This window comes from Leptonychotes weddellii, chromosome 3, assembly GCF_054177405.1.
Source record: "Leptonychotes weddellii isolate Sample4059 chromosome 3, ASM5417740v2, whole genome shotgun sequence".
Classification (NCBI taxonomy): Eukaryota; Metazoa; Chordata; class Mammalia; order Carnivora; family Phocidae; genus Leptonychotes; species Leptonychotes weddellii.
This window is the reverse complement of record NC_138371.1, coordinates 103,410,311-103,431,337: the sequence shown is the minus strand read 5'-3', so window position 1 is coordinate 103,431,337 and position 21,027 is coordinate 103,410,311. Positions and strand designations below refer to the sequence as shown.

Here is a 21,027-nt window from a genome sequence, read left to right as displayed (position 1 = left end):
ATTTCCTTTTCTCCAATTTTAAATAAAAATATAAATTCACTGAAGTTAGGCTGGAAATATTTTGACTTCTAGTGCTAGGCTGACCTCTAGAGGTAGAACTGGTATGCTGCAGCACTTACTAATGTGCTTTGAATGCGTGCCTCTTAAATAGTGTAGGCTGCAACATTGTGGCATATCTGAGGCTGCTGAAAACCCTACCGAGAGCCCTTTCTTTTCCAGGTATTTATGTGTTATGTTCTTCCAAAATACTTAATGAAAAATATTGGAACTGATCTAATTGGGATAAAACATTGCCAAATGGCTGGTTTTGATTTACGGGCATAGTTATTGAACTTGAAGAGAACATGAGGGATTATCTGAGTATGTCTGAAAACTCCTCCAAACGTTTCATATGGTTTTCTCTTGGGATCCCTGCACAGCAGGGTTCTGGAGTTTGCAGCTATGCAGTGGTCCAGTGGGTTAATGTATGACCGGGTCTCTCCCCTCATGCCCATGTCTTTTCCAGGGGCAGAAAGGGCCTCGAGGCCAAATTGCTTATATAGATTCTTCACCCTGAGTCTAATCTGCATGAGACCATTGGTGTGGTTATTCTGACTACTACCTTCTGTCTCTTTTTCCTTTCTTTCTCCATAGGGACAATCCCTGGGAAGTCCATAGAACAGCAGCTCATCGAAGAAACAAGAGCCTCTTTTGTCGTCCCATCTGTTTGTTCTAATCCGACTCACTACATTGGGAAGAAAGGCTAAAAGTTTGCTTTGGCTTACTGCAGCTTAAAGCAGGTGCTTTGAGCACATTAGGCACTCAAACATAATTCTCTCAAGGATGAAGTGGGTAATTATTGTGTTTTCAGGCTTTGGCATTTAAAAACCCTCTCTGAATTCAGTAGAAAATAGTTCTGTGAGGTTGGCGGTTAAAAGAACTTTAATGTTTTGCTTATTTAAAAAATGACAAGAAGCACATATGTCAAGATTGGTGGTGGTTAGTTCTCAGTAGAAATATGGGGATGTTTGTTTTTCTTAGTACTTTTTCTTTTTTTACTTTTAAAAATAAGTTACGAAAACAAAGTCTTTCCAGAAAGGGAACAGGGGCACCATATTATGTTTCTCACTTGTTTCTATTTAATAGCAAATATATTTAATTGAACAGAAATGATTTTTTGTTTGGTAGCTATAAACAGTCCTTCAGAGATATGAACATTTTTATTCTGGTTATATTTATGGGCAACGTAGTTAACATTTATCAGGGTTATTGGTCCCTAGGCTTAGCCATTGCTACAGGTCTAATTTATATAAATCATATAGTTTAAAACCAAGCAGTTTAGATATGTGATAATTTCCTTCAGCCAATAGTTCCATCTAATTTCTGAACAAAGTAGGTGCTAGGCCCTTTCGGGTTACAAGTATAGAGGTACCTAGATTACATCGGTCAGTGGGGATGTATTGTGAGGCTCTTCAAGGAAGCAAGGGACCCTGGAAGCTACCCCTGCAGCTACATCACTGTTGCAGAAGCCGGACATTGTTCAGGCGACATCTGAGCTTCTGATAGTCAGACAACAGCTCTGGTAACTTTCAGCAGTTCTGGGGAGGATGGTTGCATAGCAGGTCCTTGTCTGAGGTCCTGCCTTTTTTTTTTAAGATTTTATTTATTTATTTGAGAGAGAGAATGAGATAGAGAGCATGAGAGGGGGGAGGGTCAGAGAGAGAGGCAGACTCCCTGCTGAGCAGGGAGCCCGACGTGGGACTCGATCCCGGGACTCCAGGATCATGACCTGAGCCGAAGGCAGTCGCTTAACCAACTGAGCCACCCAGGCGCCCTGAGGTCCTGCCTTTCTAAAGCCCACAATTGCAGTGACTCTACCACTGGGCCTACGCCTATGGCTCCATGTACCCTTGGCCAACCCACTTTGAGGGTCTTCATTTCAAACTGCCATGAGGGATGAGCTAATTGATGGGCCATGTACCACGTGGCACAGGCTCCCCGTGGGCTGAACTCTGTTGGTAATGAAATCCTGGAAGGATTTGGTAGTTTTGTTAGGTACACCAGGGCTAACCGGATGGGAACCAGGAACCCTGTAGTCTAAGTTCAAGCTCAACAGGCTGGGACTCCGGTGTTAGCAACATTCAGGAGGGAGGGAGTGCATGCAGACTCCTCTCTGTTTTCTCCAGTAAATTGGCTACCTTGAATCTTCAGATTTTAAGCCAATAAATTGTGCCAATTAGCCCTGTAAATAAGTCCCACCAGACAGGATTTTTTTTTTTTTTTTTTAAGATTTATTTACTTGAGAGAGCGAGAATGAGAGAGAGAGAGAGAGAGTACATGAGAGGGGGGAGGGTCAGAGGGAGAAGCAGGCTCCTCGCTGAGCAGGGAGCCTGATGCGGGACTTGATCCCAGGACTCCGGGATCATGACCTGAGCCGAAGGCAGTCGCTTAACCAACTGAGCCACCCAGGCGCCCAGGATTTTTTTTTTTTTAATGGCAGAACCATCATGGTTTAGTAGGAAGAGTGAGGAAAAGGAAGAGGTTTCTATTCACTTGTTTAAGGGAAGGAGTCAGAAACTGGTTTCCATCCCACACGTGGCTAACACTTTTTGTCCTGGAGTGAGTTTGTAACCAATGTGGGCCTTGATTTCTAAAGCATCAGAGTGAATAAGCTAAATTAAATTAAAAAAGAACCATTCTTTGTGTTTTGATGCATTTCAGAAATATATTGTTGTTTTTAAGGCTAAGTTTATTGGCTTCAGGTGGATTTAGGTATTATTTATATGTGTAAATATATGTAATATTTATATAATGCAATAGTATATATAAATAATACATATGTGTATTTTTTCAAGTGGGCAAAGCTGGAAAACAGAAGAGTAAGGCCTTACCAGTGGTAACTCTAAAAACCAGTATTATTTTTCTTTGCTACACATATGAACAAGAACCATGATGTAATCAATTAGCAATTGTGTGTTATAAATTCATGTGCCTAGTAGAGATCATATTCACATTGAATAACTTATTACTGAAATGGATATGGTCAGTATTTCTCTTTTATCATGAAATATGAAGTGCACATAATATCTAAGAATATTAGATTTTAAAGAAATAGTCTAGAGTTTAGTTTCTGGCAATATGGCAAAATAAGTATCCTGAAAGACCTTTCCACTTCAAAATACTTAAAAGGATTGAGTAAATGTATAGTTTATAATGTATAACTGATCTGGCAAGAAAGTAATGGAAACTCTGAGAGGCCAAATTTGGGAGCACAGATCCTAAGAGATATGTGAACGTCACAGCTGCTCTAAGATAATTGCCAATCTTGCTTTGGTTCTAACAGCAAACCTTAGTCTGTGCAAGATGGGGGGTCAAATTGGAGACCCCCAAGTGAAGCTAGTATTCAGAGCGTGACATTGTTGGTGAAAGGAGTAGTAGGAAAAAATCTAGTCTGTATGTGGGGGCTTGTCTGTCTCGGCCTTGGTTCTGGGTGGTGGGGAGAAGGAGTTTCTCTGAGAATTTATAACCACAAACCAGCTCTCTAAGAGTTTTGGAACCCAAATTCATATTACTGTGTGGTCTTATAAACTCTAATCCAAGAATTCAAATCGGTCCCTTGGTTAGTAATGTCTGCAGTGCCTGTCAGCAGGAAGATAGACATCGTCTCCAGAATAATGTACCTTAAATCAGAGGCTCACAGGATTCCCACAGACAGAGTTCAGTGAACATCTGCTCACAACTAAAAATCCCCAAACACGTCAGAGACAAGGTTTTATGACCATAGTAAACTGGAAGTCGGATCTGAAGATATTATTTAGCATGGAATTCAGGAGATAAAGAGATGGGAAATGTGAAAAAGTAGTTAAGAAATATGAATGATACAGAGAGGATGCCTAACATATATCTAATTCGAGGTCTGAAAGATTTAGAGAGAATAGGGAGGAAGAATTTATGAAGATACAAGAAGCGAGATTTCATTTCAGTTGAAGACACAGATCCTCATATTCTGGAAGAACAAAGTGTCCTAAGCAGGGTAAATAAAAAGGATATCTGTATCTACATGCATCACAGGGATACTACAAAACACCAAGGGACATAAGAAAAGTCTTAAAAGTAGAGAGAGAAAAGACAGACTACCCATAAAAGAATTACAAATTGACAACAAACTTTTCAACAGCTAGTGGAATTCAGAATATGGTGGAAAATTATCTGCGAAGTACAAAGAGCCAAACATAACCTAATTATCTGATTTGAGGCAGCTTTAATAGATAAGTCCTCTCTGTTCTGTAAGCACAATTTTGGACAGTAATTTTACAGGAATTCTACATACATCACATAGTCTATTCTAAAAGTTGTTTTTTTTTTTGATGTAAGTGTAGTAGGTAGAACAATGACTCCCCCAAAGATGTGCATGCCCTAATCCCCGGGACCTGGGAATATGTTACCTTACATGGCAATAGAGACCAGATATGATTAAGTTGAGAATATGAATATGGGAGATTATCCATATTGGCTCCATGTAATTACAAGGGTCCTTATCAGGGGGAGAGAATGAGGAGAGCCAAAGAAGGAGGTGTGATGGAGATTGCAGAGGTTGGAGTGATGAAATTGCAGGCTATGAAACGGAAGAGGACCGTGAAGCCAAGGAAAATGGTGAGGGGGGAGCTGTAGGCGCTAGAAGAGGCAATGAGCAGATTTGCCTCTAGAGCCTCCAGAGGGAATGCAGCCTTGCTGATACTTTGATGTCAGTCTACTTGAGATTTCTGACCCCTGGAACTGTAAGATAATAAATTTGTATTGTTTAATCCATTGAGTTTGTGGTAATTTGTTACAAAAGCAACAAGAAACATACAACAGCTTTATTGATATATATATAGCATATATTTGGCTCTTAAAGTATACAGTAAATGGTTTTTAGTACAGAGTTTACAGAGTTATATAACTCCAAAAATTTTCAAAAAATGGATCCAAAACATGAAATGAAAATTAAATGATCTTTGGATCGAGTGGTGCCCTCCTCGCTGTGGTTATTTGAGTGAAGAACTCGGACTGTGTTCAGGGAGGTTGAGGGTCGCTGCTGGTGCTCAATCCCAGGATCCTCTAGGACAAGTAAACATTCACTCTTCCTTCTTATCTTGGTAGGGCAACATTTTCTGGTAACTCTTTTTACTATATTTCCCTCGATGGTGTTTAAAATATCTATTTTCTGCCATTTAAGTCAGTTCTTTCTTGATTTTAGGTTATCAAACTTACAGTCAATTTCTAATCTGTTGCTAAGATACCACACAATACTCTAAACAACTAATACGAACTTCTTGATGAACTGGCTAAGAAACACACGTTGTTTTGTATATTTTCAGTAACTTTATAAACCTCTACTTCAAGGAATGTGTTATATGTAAAAATATTTTTCAAATGCTTGCTCACTGGGGGTAGTGGTCAGGGGTATTCAGTTCCCAACATTGAGTTGTTCCAAGGAGGAACTTCTGCATGTGTGTCCTTAGGATCCTCTAAAATAAGGTAGCCATTTTCTGGCTTGATTTTAAGGTAGGTTTTTTTTTTTTTTTTTTTAAGTTAATATATTACAGATCTTCCAAATTATCTACATGACAGCAATCTCAGATTTCTCCCTCTCCTTTAAGAAAATTTGGGTTCAGATCCCATGTGTGATGATGACCTACAATAGTGTCTTTATGTTTGTTGACTCAGAAGCAGGAAAGACTTTGAATCTGCGTGATCATTTGTTGACTCGTTATCTTTGCCATGGAGCTTCTTTTTGTTAGGTATAATAATGTTTGCATTTCAGCATATTTTTGTATTTTTTTTTTTTTGCAGTAACAGTAGCAAGAAAGTTTCTGTTCCTCAATTTGTAGCTAAAACAAAATACAAGATACATAGTTTTAAGAAAGAGAAAAAACGAAAAACAACAAAAGCACAGCCCCTAACATCTGGAGCTGGCCCAGCACTCATGGCTGGGCCATGGCATTCTCTTGTTGGACATAAGCAGTCTCAAGAACACCCACATCAGACAGAGTCACTCTTAGACCATGACAGAATGAGACAAAGCAAGACCATGTTTTAAATTTATCTAAGCATAGACAAAAATGAGATCACTGTGTAACCCACAAATACTGAGCAGCCTTCTCTTGGCTAAAATGAATGACTGCTACTTCTTTGCTCATGACAGCTTTATCTTCAGTCTAGTCTGTCCTCCAAATATTTATGTTTATTGAGATACTCAGTGTTCAAATTGCCTTCCCTTTCTACAGCATCCAATGCAGTGAAATCAGACCCTCAGATCCTCTTCCAAATCACCCAACCAAAGCTCAAATCCTGCTACAGGTTCTCCCTGACACTTTCTTACTAATACCCCACAGTTCCCCCTGCTGTGCATTCTCCCTCAATGCAGTGAGTAACAAACCTGACTTGTCCTACTGTAGGTGTGTTCCTGGTAGTCTTCGGCTGAAGATGTCGACAGCCTAAAGATGAAAACCATGAACATGAAATGCTGTAAAAAATATTTGACTCACTGGCAGAAATCCACAGAATTTTTTGGAAAGCATAAATGTTGCTCCTTAGGCAACTGTGTGTGTGTGTGTGTTTGTATATGTTGTATGTGTTTATATTTATTTAATATGTCATGAATTATAAGCAGGACTGACTACATAATTTGTGAGGCCAAGTGCAAATGAAAACGTGGGGCCCTTTGCTCCATATTCATCAAGCATTTTGAGACCGTGACAGCAGAGCAGTAAACCCAGCGAGGGCCCTTCTTTGCACGGGTGACGCCCCATGAAGGCCCTGGTCCTGACTATGAGATACCTTCTTTCAATCCTGTTCCCCAGGGATTGACAGAAGTGGGTGAAGAACTACTGCTTTCCAATCTTACCTCCTATTGGCCTTGCCTCATCTCTTCAAAAACCAAAAAGAAAAAAATTTAATTGTGGTAAAATACACACGACATCAAATTTACTATCTTAATAATGTTTAAGCATACAGTTTAGTGACATCAAGTGCATTCTCACTGTCATACAACCATCTATCCCCAAAAGGTCATCTTGTAAAACTGAAACTCTGTACCCATTAAACCACAGGTACCCTCCTCCAGCCCTGGCAGCCCCCATTCCACTTTCTGTCTCTATGAATTTGACTATTCTAGGTACCTCATATAAGTGGAATCATACAGTATTTATCTCTTTGTGACTGGCTGATTTCATTTGGTGTCATGTCCTCAAGGTTCATCCATGCTGCAGCATGTGACAGAATTTCCTCCCTTTTTTAAAAAAAAAGATTATTTGAGAGAGTGGGGGGAGAGAGAGCTCATGAGCAGGGGGGAGGAACAGAGAGAGGGAGGAGCAGACTCCCTGCTGAGCAGAGAGCCCCTGATGCAGGGCTCTATCTGAGGACCCTGAGATCCTGACCTGAGCCCAAGGCAGACGCTTAACCAACTGAACCATCCAGGTGCCCCAATTTCCTGCCTTTTAAAGGCTGAATTCCATTCTATCGAATTCCATTGTATGTATGTGCCACATTTGTTTTCATCCATGTATGGACTTTTGGGTTGTTTCCATCTTTTGGCTGTTGTGAACAATGCTGCTATGAACATGAATACACAAATATCTGTTTGAGTATCTGCTTTCATTTTGGGGGGTGGGTATTAACAGAATTGGAATTGCTGGATCATGGTAGGTAGTTCTCTTTTTGACTTTTTGAGAAACCATTGAACTGTTTGCCACAGTGACTTCCCCGTTTACATTTTCACCAATACTGTACATCCTCACTAACTCTTGGTTTACTTTCTATTTTTTTCATCCTGATGGGTGTGAAGTGGTAGGTATATCATTGTGGTTTTGATTTGCATTTCCCTAGGGATTCGTGTTTACCTTTGTTTTTAAGTTTGCTTTCAGGTACTCACAGGGTCACTCTTCTTTCTAGAAAAGAGATGAAGTTTCTGGAGCAGTCAGGTTCTCTGAAAGGTTCCCTGAGTGCTGAAGAGCAGGGGTCACTCATCAGTGGTTGTTTGACTATTCAAGCAGCGGCAGAGGGCGCCATGCACATTCAGGTGAGTTGATACTGCGCTTAGTTTCCAAGGGCTTGAAGAGCTTGTCTTCCAACCTCCTTGGAAGAGCGGGGGAGATAAAAGGCAGTTGCAAGGTGTGGGCATCTTGTACCCTGAAGGTCAGGATTATGTTTTATGTGATAAGAAGCATTGTTTCAAAACATCTCCTATATGGGCTCTCATCAAACTACTGTGATTGATTAAATACTGTCTTTCAGAGGTGTTAGAATTTTGAACAGAAGTAGGGTTTTCTGGACAGCTAACGCTTTTGTTTTATTTTTCTATTGAATGAGAGATTAATATTTTTGTTCTCATATATAATTGAGTAAAAACTTAAAAGAAATCATCTGAAATAAACCCTTTCATTTCTTGTAACATTTGCATTTAACTTTTCCAAGAACTGTACTTAAAAGAAGAACTCCTCGGGCACTGTTTGCACAGCAGAGAAAGCTGCAGGCAGGCTCTTCGGGGGCTGCGCCCGCAGCATGGTGCCTGCCAGGTCAGGACCCGTCCCTCCTGGAGCTCCTTTGTTTATAGACAGCTCCTGCCCATATTTAAGAACCCAGATGTATAAATTTGTCTTTTTAAAAATGTTACACTTACTGCCATAAGATTTAAGCGGATTTACCTAAAACTGAAAGAAGCATCACTCCTCATACCCCTCCTTGATATCATGTGTTGTGAGGCTTGCACGTTTCTGTTGATTCAGTGTTGCACATTTCATGTTGTTTCTGTGATGACATTCTAGCTGAGAATTTGGGAGCAAACCAAAAAGACTGAGTGTGTTTTATGGTCAGCTGCTGCTCTGAGATTGAGGTCAAATACAGTTAATTGAGGTTCTCTGTCTTTGTAGCTCTGAAATTTCTCTAGTTCATTTAACAAACGTGTCAAACAGAAAATAAGAAGAGGACTGGATACATAAGATAGGTCAATTCCATATCTCTTTTGAGTATTTTCATCTCTGTCTCTCATTTGGTGAAGATTGTATAAAACTGGGGAGTCTTACAAGGGATCAGAGGGCTCCTCTCGGGAGCTTTCCAGTGCCATCTCTTTCCACCCTTGCAGTGCTGCTGACAGCTGTTGGCGGGGGCCTCGCTTCTGAGGAGCACAGAAGCTTTCCAGCCTTGCCAGTGTGAGCTCAGCAGAGAAGGTTCTTCACATGCATTTTGTTTCTAAGGAAAGTGTATGCTTCTATGCTGATCCTGCTGGAGGAGGAAAAACAATTTGGATTTTGTGGCTCCTGACATTAGCAAGGACCTGTGGGAGTTTCCTGCCGTGGAGGTGGTGGTTGAGGGCATAGACTTTTAGTCAAGTGGACTTTGCCCTGAGCAGCTGTGTGCCCTTGTGAGTTTCTCAACTTTTAAGCCCCACTTCCTCATCTGGATAATGGGCATAATACCCAGTGCACTGGTGGTTGTGAAGAGAACCATCCATGCTAACATCTAAGGTCACCCTCATCGAAGGCAAACCTCCATTTTTCCAACAAGAAGATTAAAAAAAAAATTCTTTTTGGGGTGAATTTGTTATATAATATTTACATGATACATAATAAAATATTACAATTACATATATGATGTGATCTGAAATAGGAATATGTAACACATTACTGAAACATTTTTACATTCCCATTTCACAAAACACTTCTTTTTTAAAAAAATTTAAAGATTTTATTTCTATGTTTGAGAGAGAGAAAGTGAGAGAGAGAGCATGAGAAGGGGAGGGGCAGAGGGAGAGGGACAAGCAGACTCCCTGCTGGGCGCAGAGCCAGATGAGGCCATGCAACCGCCAGGACATGGGGCTCGACGCGGGGCTCGATCCAGGACCCTGACATCGTTACCTGAGCCAGTCAGATGCTTAACCAACTGAGCCACCCAGGTGCCCCAAAACACTTCCGTTCAAACTCTTAACAGTCATCTCTGACTCTGGTGTCTTTATCTTCAATAGAGAGCTATTTTTGAGTCTCCTTTCTAGGCAGAGTTTTCCAGAGCACGTCATTGTTGCTTTCCTGAGATGATGTTGTGCAGAGCTTTTTTAACCCACATATGACATGGCATTAGAAGTTTTATCTCCAGCCTCAGCTACTAATTCTCAAACGTTCAGGTGTTTTTTTCTCTCTGTGGTGCTATACTTGTGGTTCCTCAACATAACAACTGGCTATGTTACTTTTTTTGTTTTAAAATTATCTTTATAAAATTTATTTCCAAATTTCCCAGCACTAGCAATTGTGAAATCATGCCGTAGGAATAATTCAAATGTCTGTGTTAAATTTGTCTCCTGGTCCCATTTGAAAAAATAGATTTTATCAGATGATTTCTATGCTAGCATGATTGAATTAGTTCAGAAGAATGTGTCTTCCCCAAACAGTATATTATTTTTCAAAAAAGATACCTTCATAATAGAACTTTATAATGACTTGAATATAAGGCAAGTCTTTTATGGGATAATTTTTGAGGAATATTCTAAGTTATAATGCATGTAAAATGCTTAGCCACAGCACTTGGCACATAGAAAATGCTTAAAAAATTGATAAGTAATTTTATAATGTGACCATTTGTATACAATTTTGATAATAAATGATTTGGGGCAATATATGTTGTTCTATGCAAAGTATTGAAAATTGCTCCTTAAGGTCTGTCTTTATTTTATAGATTGAATGTATTTACATGACATTTACATGTTGAGCAGCATCTATTATGTAGAACAACACTGAGTCAGGCAGTGTAGGGAGAGGAATATAGAAAAGACGATGCAAACTCCACTAGGTTTTATTTCCTGTAAGAGATTATGGTGTTCAGAAATTACTTGTACCTCTAGTCCCACAAAGAGTAATGGAGAGGGGCACAGATCTGAGCCGGAGGCTTTGGGAAGGTTTGACGACGGTAGGATTTGAGCCTGCTTTGGCCTTTGACAAGTAGATTTTGGTGGATAAGGTGGGGACAATGTCTCAGAAAGAGACGAACAGAGGATGAGAGGTGCCTGTGAGTATGTTTGAGGCAGCAGAGTAGAATGGCGAGGCTGAGTCACAGGGCAGTTGGACAGGTGGGAAAAGGCTGGAAGTAGCAGCTAAGTGGGGAATGCTTGGAATGCCAAACTGAAGACTTACCTAGATGAAATGAGTTAACCTTTGTAAAATGATTGGAGTAATGCATGGCACATAAGAGCTCTATTTAAGTGTTCTCTTAAAGAAATAAAGAGTTTGGGTTTCATTCTACATCCTGATTAGAATCCTCCAAGGAAGGTGTTCAATAGGACAGTGAAACTAATCAGAAGGAAAAACGGGTAAGAGAAAAAAACAAATTGAGATTTCATTTTTGTCCATTGCTTTGACTGATTTTCTCGGGCATGTTTACACATTTCTTTATATGACATAGGGCAAATTTGATTTTCCAAATTTTGCAACTAATGCATATCGATTTCACCTTATGTTTATCAAACAAACAAGTATATAGACACCCCCAAATCAAAACCTGCCTAACAATATGTCATGTGTTTGTTAAATTACATTAGGTTTCTAATAATCTAAGGACGTTAAAATTATATTTTGAAGAGTAAAGAGTGAAGAAAATTTAGGAAAATCCTGTATAGTTCCATTATTCCAAAAATGTCTTAACATCTTGGTATATTTGTATTTCTTTCCATTTCTCCTATTTATATCCTGTCTTTCTCTAACATACTTGACGTTATACGGTAAATAGAATTCTGTATCATGATTTTTGTTTAAAACTTAGAGCATTTCTTGCTGTGTGATTTGCCCAAGATTCTATCAGATAGAAGTATAATTTTTGGACTTAAAGTAATTGTTATGTTTATCATGTGATATCTAACCTGAAAGAACCTTCCATCTAAGAATGACATTAAAGCTGAAGTTCCAAAATGCCATCTGTCAGGCGTCTACTCTGCCAGGCCTCATGACCCATAGACTTCTTGCTAACTATACCTTTATCAGCTCTTACAATTCTCTTTTCCAGTTTATAAAAGGAAACATTCACAATGTAGAAAAATTAATCTGGGCTTTTTGGAGACATTTTTCTTACAAAAAGAAAATTAACATTACTTTTGGGAATTGTTCAAAAGCAGGGGGCAGAGTTTGTGAATTAAAAAATAAGCAAAACTACGTTGCTTGCCACACAGTTGTTCAACTACAAAAGTCCCACTGTAGGATTTACTGAGTCCCCAAGGATCAAAGCCCCAGAAATGTGAGTGTAACTCTCTGTGGTAGATTTGTCTTCTACCCAAACCCCAGAGGGCGGGAGCATGGATCAGAAAGTTCCTTAATTGTCTGCTGAAATGTGGGAGCATACAAGAATGAAACCTGAATTTCTAGAACTTAGCACAATTTGGTAATCAAATCTTGCCTAGCAAGAAAATCGACTATGCTGGAAAAATAAGTTTATTCTGAAAAGCCTGTCTAAAGCTTTGACTGACTCTGAAAGAGCATTAAGACTCATTAGCTGTGATAAAGAGCCTTTATCTGATCTCTGGAATTTAAGACTTGAGATTGAAGTAGCTGGTAGGAGCCATGGGAATGGCTTATAGAATTAAGGAGTTTAAATGACTTTCCTTATACAAAATCAAGGACAACTGCTGAAATCTGGAAGTAAAAATTATATCATCTGTGTGGATAAGGAGAATTTACATCTGAACTTTACCTTTAAAATTTAGAGGATGCTAGTCATTTTGATGAGGACTGTCAGTGATTATAGGACGCAGTATTCATAAACACTAACACCACTTTTAAATTTATATTTTCTTAAAGGATGGGAGCTTGTTGGACTTTTGGTCTTGATTCACTGAGGCTCAGAATAATCCTTTCAGTAAGAATGAGGGTGTGGGTGTGGGGTGCTCGTGTAGTGAAGGGCACATGGGGCAGCCAACACTGAGAACATATAGGAGTGTACATGGAAATTTGAATTTCATTTTTCCTGTTCCATGTACTTTTTTTAAAGAAAAATTTGTAAAATCAGGTTTATTGAGGTACAGTTTACATATAATAAAATTCACTAGTTTTAGTGATCAGTTCTATGTGTTTTGGCAAGTGCATGTAATGATGCACCATCCGCTATCATGTTCAAACTTGAGAACGTTTCCATTACTGCACAGAATGCCCTCCTTCTCCTTGTGATCAGTCTCCTCTCCCCTTCCCGAGGCCCAAGCAAACAGGCATCTGTTTTTTTTGTCCCTACAGTTTTGCCTTTTCCATAATATTCCAAATATTTCCCGATTTCCCTTATGACCTCCACTTTCACTCATGGATTAAGGAAAAGTGGGTTGTTTAGCATACAAATCTGAGGAGTTTTCCAGATACCTTTCTGTTATTAATTTCTAGTCTAATTCCATTATGATCCCAAAACATACTTTACAAGATTTCAATTCTCTTTATTTATTGAGGTGTGTTTTATGACCCAGCGTATGGTCTCTTTTGGTGAATATTCCATGTGAGGTAGAAAAAAATGTGTAAGAGGGTTCCCATTTCATGACATCCTTGCCAATACCTGTTGTTTCTTGTGTTGTTGATTTTAGCCATTCTGACAGATGTGAGGTGATATCTTATTATAGTTTTGATTTGTATTTCTCTGATGACCAGTGATATTGGCATCTTTTCATGTGTCTGTTGATCATTTGGATGTCTTTGGAAAAATGTCTATTCATATCTTCTGCCCATTTCTTTTTTTTTCTTTAAGTTTTTTTTTTTTTTTTTTTTTTTATTCATGAGAGACAGAGCGAGAGAGAAAGGCAGAGGGAGAAGCAGGCTCCCAAGGAGCAGGGAGCCCGATGTGGGACTCGATCCCAGGACCCTGAGATCATGACCTGAGCCGAAGGCAGACGCTTAACCATCTGAGCCACCCAGGCGCCCCCTTCTGCCCATTTCTTAACTGGATTTTTTGTTTTTTGGGTGTTGAGTTTTGTAAGTTCTTTATAGATTTTGGATACTAACCCTCTATCACATATGTCATTTGGAAATATCTTCTCCCATTCTTAGGTTGCTTTTAGTTTTGCTGATTGTTTCCTTTGCTGTGCAGAAACTTTTTATTTTGGGCACCTGGGTGGCTCAGTTGGTTAAGTGAGGCTCAGGTCATGATCCTGGAGTCCCGGGATCGAGTCCCACATCTGGCTCCCTGCTCAGCGGGGAGTCTGCTTCTCCCTCTGACCCTCTTCCCTCTCGTGCTCTTTGTCTCTCATTCTTTCTTTCTCAAATAAATAAATAAAATCTTAAAAAAAAAACTTTTTATTTTGATGTAGTCTCCAAAATCTATTTTTGTTTTTGTTTCCTTGTTTCAGGAGACATATCTAGAAAAAAGTTGCTGTGGCCAATGTCAGAGAAATCACTGCCTGTGCTTTCTTCAAGGACTTCTTTGGTCTCAGGTCTTACATTTAGGTCTTTAATCCATTTTGAGTTTATGTGTGCGAAAGATAATGGTCCAGTTTCATTCTTTTGCATGTGGCTGTCCAGTTTTCCCAACACCGTTTATTGAAGAGACAGTCTTTTTCCAATTGGATATTCTTTCCTGCTCTGTTGAAGATTAATTGGCCATATAATCATGGATTCATTTCTGCATTTTCTATTCTCTTCCATTGATCTATGTGTCTGTTTTTGTGCCAGTACTATACTGTTTTGATTACTACAGCTCTGTAATATGACTTGAATTCCAGAATTGTGATGCCTCCGGGTTTGCTTTTCTTTTTCAAGATTGCTTTGGCTATTAGGGGTCTTTTGTGGTTCCATACAAATTTTAGGATTGTTTGTTCTAGTTCTGTGAAAAATGCAGTTGGTATTTTGATAGGGATTGCATTAAATGTATAGATTGCTTTGGGTAGTATAGACATTTTAACAATGTTTGTTTTTCCAATCCATGAGCACAGAATGTCTTTCCATTTCTTTGTGCCATCTTCAATTTCTGTCATCAGTGTTTTATAGTTTTCAGAGTACCTTTCACCTCTTTAGTTAGGTTCATTCCTAGGTATCTTACTATTTTTGATGCAGTTGTGAGTGGGATTGATTCCTTAATTTCTCTTTCCGCTGCTTCATTATTGATGTATAGAAACACAACAGATACCTTTTATTGATTGTGTGTCCTGTGACTTTACTGAATTCATTTATCAGTTCTAACAATTTTTTGGTGGTCTTTGGGTTTTCTTTTTTTTAAGATTTTATTTATTTATTTGACAGAGAGAGACACACAAGAGAGAGGGAACACAAGCAGGGGGGATGGGAGAGGGAGAAGCAGGCCTCTCGTGGAGCAGGGAGCCTGATGTGGGGCTCCATCCCAGAACCCTGGGATCACGACCCGAACCGAAGGCAGATGCTTAACGACTGAGCCACCCAGGTGCCCCTGTGTTTTCTATATAGAGTGTCATCTGCAAATAGTGAAAGTTTTACTTCTTCCTTGCTGATTTGCATGCCTTTTATTTCTTTTTGTTGTCTGATGGCTGTGGCTAGGACTTCCAGTACTACATTGAATTAAAGTGGTGAGAGTGGACATCCCTGTCTTGTTCCTGACCATAGATAAAAGGCTCTCAGCTTTTCTCCATTTAGGATGTTGTTAGTTGTGGGTTTTTCCTATGTGGCCTTTATTATGTTGAGATATGTTCCCTCTAAATCTGCTTTGTTGAGGATTTTTGTCATGAATGGATGTTGTACTTTGTCAAATGCTTTTTCTGCATCTTTTGAAATGATCATATGGTTCTTATCCTTTCTCTTATTAATGTGATATACCGTGTTGGTTGGCTTGCATATATTGAGCCACCATTGCAACCCAGGAATAAATCCCACTTGATTGTGGTGAATGATTTTTTTTTTTAAATAGACATGGAGCCCAACACAGGGCCTGAACTCATGATCCTGAGATTAAGACCTGAGCTGAGATCAAGAGTGAATGCGCAGCCTGCTGAGCCACCCAGGAGCCCCATGAATGATTTTTTTCATGTATTGTTGGATTTGGTTTGCTGGTATTTTGTTGAGGATTTTTGCATCTATGTTCCTCAGAGACTCTGGCTTGTAGTTCTCTTTTTTAGTGGTGTCTTTATCTGGTTTTGGTATCAAGGTAATGCTGGCTTCACAGAACAAGTTTGGAAATTTTCTTCCTTTTCTATTTTTTGGACTAGTTAGAGAAGAATAGGTGTTAACTGTTCTATAAATGTTGGGTAGAATTTGCCTGTGAAGCCATCTGATCCTGGAGTTTTGTTTGTCGGGAGTTTTTTGATTACTGACTCAATTTCTTTGCTGGTTGTTCAAATTTTCTATTTTTTCTTGTTTCAGTTTTGGTGATTTATATGTTTCTAGGAATTTATCCATTTCTAATAGATTGTCCAATTTGTTGGCATATAGTTTTTCATAATAATCTCTTATAATTGTTTGTATTTCTGTGGTGTTGGTTGTTATTTCTCTTTCATTTGTGATTTTATTTATTTGGGTCCTTTCTTTTTTCTTTTTGATAAGCCTGGCTAGAGGTTTATCAATTACATTAATTTTTTTCAAAGAACCACCTCCTGGTTTCATTGATAAGTTCTATTGATTTTTTAGTTTCTATATCATTTATGTCTGCTCTGATCTTTATTATTTCCTTCCTTCTGCTGGGTTTAGGCTTTGTTGTTCTTTTTCTAGCTCCTTTAGGTGTAAGGTTAGGTTGTTTGAAATTTTTCTTGTTTCTTGAGGTAGGCCTGTGTTGCTATATACTTCTGTCTTGGAACCACTCTTGCTGCATCCCAGAGGTCTTGGATCCTTTTGTTTTCATTTTCATTTGTTTCCATGTACTTTTTTACTTCTCCTTTTATTTCCTGATTGGCCCATTCATTGTTTAGTAGAATGTTATTTAACCTTTATGTATTTGTGGTCTTTCCAGATTTTTTCTTGTGGTTGATTTCTTGTTTCATAGTGTTGTGGTCAGAAAAGGTACATGGAGTGACTTCAGTCTTCTCGAATTGGTTGAGGCCTGTTTTGTGGCCTAATATGTGATCTGTTCTGGAGAATATTCCATGTGCTCTTGAAAAGAATGTATATTCTAATGTTTCAAGATGGAATGTTCTGAGTATATCTGTTAAATCTGACTGTTTCAGTGTGCCATTCAAAGCCCTTGTTTCCTTGTTGATCTTCTGCTTAGATGATCTGTCCATTGCTATGAGTGGGGTGTCACAGTTCCCTATTACTATTGTAAATATAGATTAGTTCTTTTACGTTTGTTATTAACTGTTTTATGTATTTGGGTGCTCCCATGTTGGGTGCAAAATATTTACAATTGTTATATCTTCTTGTTGGATTGCCCCCTTTATTATTATATAGTGACCTTCCTTGTCTCTTGTTACAGTGTTTTAAAATCTGGTTTGTCTGGTATAAGTATTGCTACTCTGGTTTTCTTTTGACATCCATTTGCATGATAAATATTTCTTTGCTCATTTTCAATCTGCAGGTGTCTTTAAGTTTAAAATGAGTCTCTTGTAAGCAGCATATAGATGGGTCTTGTTTTATTTATTTATTTTTTTAATCCATTCTGATACCCTGTGTCTTTTCATTGGAGTGTTTAGTCCATTTACATTCAGAATAATAATAATAATTATTTTTTAAAGGGAACTTTTTTTTTAAAAGATTTTATTTATTTATTTGACAGAGAGAGACACAGCAAGAGAGGGAACCACAAGCAGGGGGAGTGGGAGAGGGAGAAACAGGCCTCCCGCTGAGCCGGGAGCCCGACGTGGGGCTCTATCCCAGGACCCTGTGATCATGACCTGAGCCGAAGGCAGATGCTTAATGACTGAGCCACCCAGGTGCCTCCATTCAGAATAATTATTGACAGATATGTATTTATTGCCATTTTATTACTTGTTTTGTGGTTGCTTCTGAAGATTTTCTCTGATCCTTTCTTATCTTTCTCTGTTTCATGGCTTGTGGTTTTCTTTAGTAATATATTTGGATTTCTTTCTCTTTGCATATTTATTAGTAGTTCTTAATTTGTGATTACCATTAGGTTTGTATGTAACCTCTTCTGCATATAGCAGTCTATATTAAGTTGATGGTTGTTTAAGTTTGAAACCATTCTTTATTCCTGCCCTCCCCATGTTTTAGGTATATGTTATTATATTTTACATCCTTTTATTTTGTGAGTTCCTTGACTGATTTCTTATAGAAATATTCATTTTTACTGCTTTTGTGTTTCCTATCTTTATACTGTCACTTTTGGTCTTTCTTTTCTACTCTGAGTCCCCTTTAGTATTTCTTGCAGGGCTGGTTTAGTGGTCATGAACTCCTTTAATTTTTTTTTTAAAAGATTTTATTTATTTATTTGACAGAGAGATAGAGAGAGCACAGATAGGCAGAGTGGCAGGCAGAGGGAGAAGCAGGCTCTCCGCCGAGCAGAGAGCCCGATGCGGGGCTCCATCCCAGGGCCCTGGGATCATGACCTGAGCCGAAGGCAGACGCCTAACCGACTGAGCCATTCAGGCGCCCCGAACTCCTTTAATTTTTGTTTGTCTGTGAAACTCTATTTATCCTTCTATTTTGAATGTTAGCCTAGCTGGATAGAGTTCTTGGCTGCAGATTTTTCTCACTCAGCACTCTGAATATATCCTGCTAGTTCTTTCCGGCTTGGAGAGTCTCTGAAAAATCTGCTTATGGGTTTTCCCTTATAAATAACTGTCTTATTTTGTCTTTCTGCTTTTGAGAATTTTTTCCTTATCACTATATTTTGTCAGTTTAATTATAATATGTCTTGGTGTGGATCTGCTTTTGTTGATTTTGTTGAGGTTTTTCTGTGCCTCCTGGATCTGGGTATCTGCTTCCTTTCCTAGATTAGGGACACTTTCAGCTATTATTTCTTCATATAAAATTTCTGTCCTCTTTTCTCTCTCTTCTTCTGGGACTCCTATAATACGAATATTACTACGTTTGATGGAGTCACTGAGTTCCCTAAGTCTGTTCTCATTTTGCATAATTCTTCTTTCTTTCTTTTGTTCAGCTTCATTGCTGTCCATTACTTTGTCTTCTAGGTCATTAATTCATTTCTCTGCTTCTTCCAGCCTGCTGTTCATTGCATCAAGCATGTTTCCAATCTTATTTATTGCACTCTTCATTTCTGAATGATTATTTTTTAACTCTTTTATCTCTGTGATAAGGGTCTCACTGTTGTCTTCCATTTTTTTCTCAAGCCCAGTGAGTATCCTTATGATCAGTGCTTTAAATTCTCCATCGGACATATTACTTATATCTGTTTTGCTTAGATCTCTGGCTGTGGCCTTATATTGTTTTTTTATTTAGGATACATTCCTCTGTCTTCTCATTTTGTCTAAGTCTCTGCCTGCTTCTATACATTGGAAAAGACAGTCATGTCTCCTACTCCTGAAAGTAATGGCCTTATAAAGAAGAGGTCATGTAGTGCCCAGGGCCTGCACTTCAGCAAGTATCTGTAGTGTGTGCTGTGTGCACTCTGCTGTTGTGTTCTGACTGCTCTATCCTTCAGGCTAGTCATCTGCAGAGGCTCTCCTTACCTGTCCTGGGCAGTGTTCGGTCCCTGGCCTGAATATGGCAAGTTTTAACTCGGTGTGTTCTGGTCTGCTTGTGAAATGAGACCTGTCACCACCTCCACCCTACCAAGGCCCTACAAACTCTTGTCAGGAGATGTGGTGTAGGCATGGGTTTGTGCTTCTGGGGAAGGGGCCCACTGTACTGGGACTGAGGCAACGTGACTGAGCAGGGCACTCCCACCAGAGTACAGAGGCGTGGGGCTTGGTATAAGCAGGTTAGGCAGCCAGCGTCCATGCTGCCTTTTTCCTGCAGGTGGCTCTGTGTTTATGCTGAGGGGTGGGGGAGGGAAATGGCACTGGCCAGCTGCTTTGTTCGGGGAGAAGTCTCTCTGTAAATGCTGCCCCTCAGGAGCACGCTCTGAGAAGAACAAATAATCTCCCCACTGTGTGCCCCAGTTGCTCTTCACATCGCTGTTTCCATGCTATATGTCCCTGGGTTGTTTGCCTGCTTCCTCTTCAAGAGCAGCCCCATTACCTCCAGGCTCTCTTGGAGCCCAGCCCTCTGACAATTAGAACTTCAGGCTTTAAGCCCCTCTGGTTGCAAGAACTGATGAAATTCAGCCCCTCTTGCTTTCTAAGCCAATGGCTATGGGGAAATGTTCTCCTTGTGTGTTCCCCTGTGTACTCCTCTCTCTCTCTCTCTCTCCCTTCTCTGTGACCATGGCTCCCTCCCCTCTGCAGCATATGTGATCCATTTCTCCCCTAAACCCCGTCTCCGCACATCTGAACTTCTTTGACGTTTTATTTATTTTTGAGAAAAAGAGAGAGAGAGAGAGTGCAAGCATATAAGCAGGAGGGGCAGAAGGAGAAGGAGAGAGAATCTCAAGCAGAGTCAGCACTGAGTGCAGAGCCCAATGTGGGGCTGAATCTCACACCCCTGAGATCATGACCTGAGCAGAAATCAAGACTCAGACACTTAACTGATTGCACTACTCAGGCTCCCCACTTCCGACCTTCTTTGATGTGTCCTCTTCTCTACCTTTAGTTGTGGAGTTTGTTCTACCAGTCTTCGGGTTGATTTCTGGGGTATTTAGGAAGATTTGATAGTTGTCTAGTTGTATTTGTGAGATGAGGTGAGCCCAGGGTCCTCCTACTCTGCCATTTTCTTCCCCCCTCCCCTCCATTTGTTCCATTTGTTTTTTGTTCTTCTCCCCACCCTTTATTTAGCTGCTTTTTGGATTGACTATTTTTTTTATTATTATTTTTTAAAGATTTTATTTATTTGACAGAGAGAGACACAGTGAGAGAGGGAACACAAGCAAGGAGAGTGGGAGAGGGAGAAGCAGGCTTCCCCGCGGAGCAGGGAGCCCAATGTGGGGCTTGATCCCAGGACCCTGGGATCATGACCTGAGCCGAAGGCAGACGCTTACCGACTGAGCCACCCAGGTGCCCCTTGGATTGACTATTTTTTTTTTCTTTAAAGATTTTATTTATTTATTTGAGAGAGAGAGAGAATGAGATAGAGCATGAGGGGGGGG

General features: G+C 39.6%; 1 protein-coding gene across 3 annotated transcripts in view; it reads left to right on the top strand.

Annotated features, from left to right (window-relative positions):
* Positions 1–21,027, top strand: part of CRYL1 (crystallin lambda 1) — a 171,525-nt gene that overhangs the window by 66,213 nt on the left and 84,285 nt on the right. For all 3 annotated transcript variants that reach the window (XM_081815413.1, XM_081815412.1, XM_081815411.1), the window contains exon 3: positions 7,915–8,041. In XM_081815413.1, coding sequence (XP_081671539.1) covers positions 7,915–8,041 — 127 coding nt within the window. The remainder of the gene's footprint in view (positions 1–7,914; positions 8,042–21,027) is intronic.